Below are 5,070 nucleotides of genomic sequence, written 5' to 3'. Positions count from 1 at the left end.
AATTTAAAAAAAAAAAAAAAAAAAAAAAAAAAAAATATAAATGTGTATATATATATATATATATATAATTATTTATTTATATTTAAGTCACCTTTATTGTAATGTCTTTTCATTTCCTTTTTTCTTTTTACAGAGAAGTGAAATACGATATTGATAAAAGTCATTTAAAAAAAAAGTTCAATGAAATACAAAATATATATCACCCTGATAAAAATGCGCAAAACGTAGAAGTAAAGATGTGAAAAATGAAGAAAAAAAAATGTATATCCATAACAAATATATTATATATATATATATATGCATATTTATTTATTTATTTTATATTAGGTCGATGAAATAAACGAAGTGTCAAGTTATCTTAATAATGCATATAAGACTTTATTAAATGATGTTGAGCGTGCATTATATTTATTAAAAATGGAATACAACTATATGGTAACCAAAAATTCATGTATATATTCATTTATTTATTTTTCTCCTATGTATTATATCTTTTTAGTAAATATTTGTTTTATAAATATCAACGATATATTTTATTATTATTATTTATTTTTTTTTTTTAAAGATATCAGAGGATGAATGCATGGATGATGATGAATTTCTATCAGAAATTATAAAAGTAATAATGATACCACTCATAAAATTATATATATATATATATATATATATATATATATATATATATATTTATTTATTTATTTATATTTATATACATTTTATTTATAATTTTGTTTTATTATTTTATTTTTTTTTTTTAAGATTAACGTGGAGATCAGTAAACCAGATGCGAATATTGAATTATTAACAAGGTAAGAATAGAAATAATGCTTATCATAATATTAAAATTAAACTTTCATTTTATTTTTATTTTTACTTTTATTTTTACTTTTATTTTTACTTTTATTTTCCGCTGTGTAATATTTCATTACATAATTTTTCATGTACCTAAAATATTATACTATTAAAACATTTTATAGGGAATATAAACAAAAATATGAGGATTATTCAAAAGAAATAAAATTACATTTCAAAGAAAAGGTAATGAAAAGATTTCATTATAAAGATATTATGAAATATATCAATATATATATATATATATATATATATATATATATATATATATATACCCTTTTGTTTTTATTTATTTTATTTATTTTTTTTCATATTTTTCTCATAGAATTTTAATAATATATTGAATGTGCTGAAAAAGTTGAAGTTCATAAATAGAGTCCTTGAAAGACTACAAAATATATAAGATTAAAAAATATATTCATAGACATATATTATGGAATTTATATTATTTTTTCTTTTTTGAAAGATACATTATAATAAAAAAAAAAAATTCACTTATAAAATATTTATTATTATTATTTTTTTTTTTTTTTTTTTTTTTTGATAAATATTTAAAGTTAATATGAAATAATTCTTATATGTATATATATATTTATATAAAATATTTTTTTTTTTTTTTTTTTTTTTCTATTTTTCACACACAAATAAGTAAACAATAAATAAATAAATAAATATATATATATATATATGTTAATATGGGGAACCTAGAAAATGGTTCTTGTTAAAAATAAAATTATTCAACATGAATATTTTAATTATATGTATAATATATATATTATCTATTTTATATTTTTTTTTTTTTTTTTTTTGTTGTTTGTTTTTTCCAACGGGTAGACGCCTATACAATATATGTTTGTAATATTAATTGACTTATTTTAAAAATATGAATTTATAAAAGTGTAACATATTGCTGAATGAATATCATATATTATATATAATATATAAGTAAATAGACAATATTAATATATATATATATATATTATAATTATTCCTCGGAATAATATATTTTTCATTTTTATTTAAATGGCTACGACAAAATACTTAACATAAAGAATAAATATGTTAAAATATTAAATCAATAAAAGATAATATATGAAGAATGACATAAATATATATATATATATATATATATATATATTTATATTTATATATAAGTATTTTCCTTACATTTTCAATAAATTGTAGAAAAATACATATACAAATAAATATATTAAGAGATATAGAAACGTATGTACATATATATATATATATATATGTTTTAACCTTATCGTGTGTGTATTTTTCCTGTTTTGTTAAAAATTTTTGTAGAATGTATTTCGATTATCCAGCGTAAAGCTCCATGTACACACAAACCTAATAATGCATCGTTATATACCTTTAATCCATAATATATTGGTAATATCAAAGAAACAATATAAAATAAATAATTTTTAAATATATATTTAATAATAGAAAAAAGGGTTATATTTTGATGCGTCTGTTTTAAGCTTATGTATGACGATGAAGTTAGTTTTGTGGATTCTATATTTGAATTTTGTATATATTTTTTGTTGTTTTCTCTTTTGCTATTTTCTAAATGTGGATACAACATATATTCAATAGGTTGTTTTGAAATAATGTAAAAAATGATAGATGAATTATATATACTTTTTATAAACGTACGTATATAGCTTATTTTGTTATTCTTATTTTTTCTACATGTATTATGAACTGTATAATAATTAATATTATTATTATCATGATTATTATTGTTATGATTGTAGATCCTTTGTTCTGGTACACAGTTTATATGTTTTTGTAAGATATCATTATTAAGAGATTCATCATTACATATTTTATCATCACTACGTATTTTATCATCACTACGTATTTTATCATCACTACGTATTTTATCATCACTACATATTTTATCGTCACTATATATTTTATTGTCACTATATATTTTATGATCAGTACATATTTTATGATCAGTAAACATTTTAGTAACATCCTTTTTGCAACAAACATCATGTACAGTATCATTTCTTATTTGCTTAATTTTTTGTGAATAAAAATTAACAAAGAAAAAAATATGATCATGAGCATAGGTAGCTATACCATTAAAACACAATAATATTGTTTTAATCAATTTGATTGTTATGATTTTTAAGAGAGTCACATTAGAAAAATATTTGGTTTTATATCCTGTGAATAATTCTTTTTGTTCCATGAGGTTATTTTCTGTTATTTTATTTCTTACGTTTTGATAATAATGTGTATTAATATAAAAGGATAAATTTAAAAGTGTTAATGTAAAGAAGCAACCTATAGACACTTCAATAAATAATCGTAAGATGTCCTTACTTTTACATATCATAATAAATCCTATAATAGCTAAAATATGTATACTTATTAAATACGTAGCTACACTACTTTTAATATTTCTATAATAGTTTGAGAAATAGAAATTTAAAAAGAGAATTGCATATGTTAAATATAAAATAAAACTAGCCATTGCATTACTTACATACAATGGATTGTCTACATTTTTAATAGCATAGTAAGATATATATATTCCGGCAAACATTTGGAATATCTGTAGACATGTTATAAACTTTCTTATCTTTGTTAAAATACGAGGAAATATATATATAAACCCAAAATAAAAATACATAATACTATGTACTATTAAATTTAATAATACAAAATAATGTGCATGAGAAACTAAAATCTTCTGGGAATATAAACAATATATAACTACACTTAAATGATGATAACTATGTAAAAAAGTTAATTTCTTCTTTTTCAATATTAAAAATAAGGTATCTCCATATTCTACAACTTTTGTAAGTGTAAATATTGTAATTACAGCTCTTGTTTCTGGACTATATTCAGATTCTTCTACAATTATGTATTTCAATATATTCTTATCGTATATAGTAATTAATAATACACCTACAAAAGATAAGAAAGATAAACTTAAGTTCCATAAAATCTTTAAATATTTCATGTCCTTTTCTTTTCTCTTTTTCATTATTTTCTGTAATAATAAAATACATGGTATATATAACAGAGATATCATTAGAATCGTTTTTTCATATTTAATGGCTAATTCCCTCCCTTTTTGAGGTGTCCAATAATATTTGTTGATGATGCTCATATTTGAAGTAGCAAAGGGAAAAAAAAAAAAAAAAAAAATTAATATATATATAAATATATATATATATATATATATATATATATATATAAAGTATATATATTTATATTTATAAATATAATTATATTTATGAATATATTTAAATTTTTGTATGAATAAGTAAATAAAACTTTGTTGATATATAAATTAAAGTACGTTTATATATAGGATATAGGAAAATAATAAATTTATTTTAAGGCAAAAATGTTCATATGGATCTTTTATTAAATATTTGAACTTGGTATTTAAAATTGTTATTAAAAATATTTATATATGTAAGTATTTACATATTTTTTTTTTTTTTTTTTTTTTTTTTTTTTTATATTTATTTATTTATTTATTATTTTATGATTGTTATGCATTTTATATTAAGGCATGCGTTATATTAAACATTGACATTTCGAAGTACTCAAGAAGCATACAATTTGGATAAACAGATATACGTACATGTATATAATGACATGATAATATATAAATATAAATAAATATATAAATATATATATATATATATTTATTTATTTATTTATTGAGATATTGTGTTTTATTTTAATTTTTTAAAAAATGAAAAAAAAGAAAAAGAAAATATTTTGTATTATGATTTAATACACAACGATTCCTTTTATTATTTCCACATAAAAAACCTTTCATATTTTAAGTGTATTTATAATATAGAACACTGGAAATAAAAAAGAGAATAAATAAATTAATAATATTATTAATATGCTTTTAATTTAATATATATATATAAACCCCGTAAATTATGAGTGTACGTTATTTTTTAAAATATTCATGTTACAATACCGTGGACCAAAAAAAAAAAAAAAAAAAAAAAAAAAAAAATACATAATTATTTAAAAAATATACAATTTTTTAGTAAAAAATGAAAAGTTAAAACTTGTGGTATATCACGTTATAATTTTGATAAATAATATATTATATATATTTTTCATTAGGATATATTATGGAAATACGTGAAAAATTATTTTTTTTTTGATACCTTAAAAATGTGAAAAAATTTCCTTATAAAAATAAAAATAAAAAAT

At 17.7% G+C, this 5,070-nt stretch overlaps 2 protein-coding genes across 2 annotated transcripts in view; one reads left to right on the top strand and one right to left on the bottom strand.

Annotated features, from left to right (window-relative positions):
• PRSY57_0918100 (chaperone, putative) overlaps positions 1-1,255 on the top strand; it is a gene marked incomplete at both ends in the record, with an annotated part of 2,200 nt that extends 945 nt beyond the window's left edge. The window contains 6 exons of the mRNA XM_020114795.1: positions 134-230; positions 328-435; positions 566-619; positions 760-809; positions 978-1,038; positions 1,178-1,255. Of these exons, the coding sequence (XP_019970495.1) occupies positions 134-230; positions 328-435; positions 566-619; positions 760-809; positions 978-1,038; positions 1,178-1,255 (448 nt within the window). The remainder of the gene's footprint in view (positions 1-133; positions 231-327; positions 436-565; positions 620-759; positions 810-977; positions 1,039-1,177) is intronic.
• Positions 1,256-2,116: 861 nt separating this feature from the next.
• PRSY57_0918000 (long chain fatty acid elongation enzyme, putative) lies at positions 2,117-3,991 on the bottom strand (the record flags this gene model as incomplete). Its single annotated transcript, XM_012907419.2, has 1 exon — positions 2,117-3,991. The coding sequence occupies one exon, from the start codon at positions 3,989-3,991 to the stop codon at positions 2,117-2,119; it is 1,875 nt and encodes a 624-aa protein (XP_012762873.2).
• Between the last annotated feature and the right edge of the window lie 1,079 nt (positions 3,992-5,070).

Source organism: Plasmodium reichenowi, chromosome 9 (genome assembly GCF_001601855.1).
Source record: "Plasmodium reichenowi strain SY57 chromosome 9, whole genome shotgun sequence".
In the NCBI taxonomy this organism is placed as follows: domain Eukaryota; phylum Apicomplexa; class Aconoidasida; order Haemosporida; family Plasmodiidae; genus Plasmodium; species Plasmodium reichenowi.
Note: the sequence above shows the minus strand (reverse complement) of the source record. Positions and strands in the feature narration are given on the sequence as shown.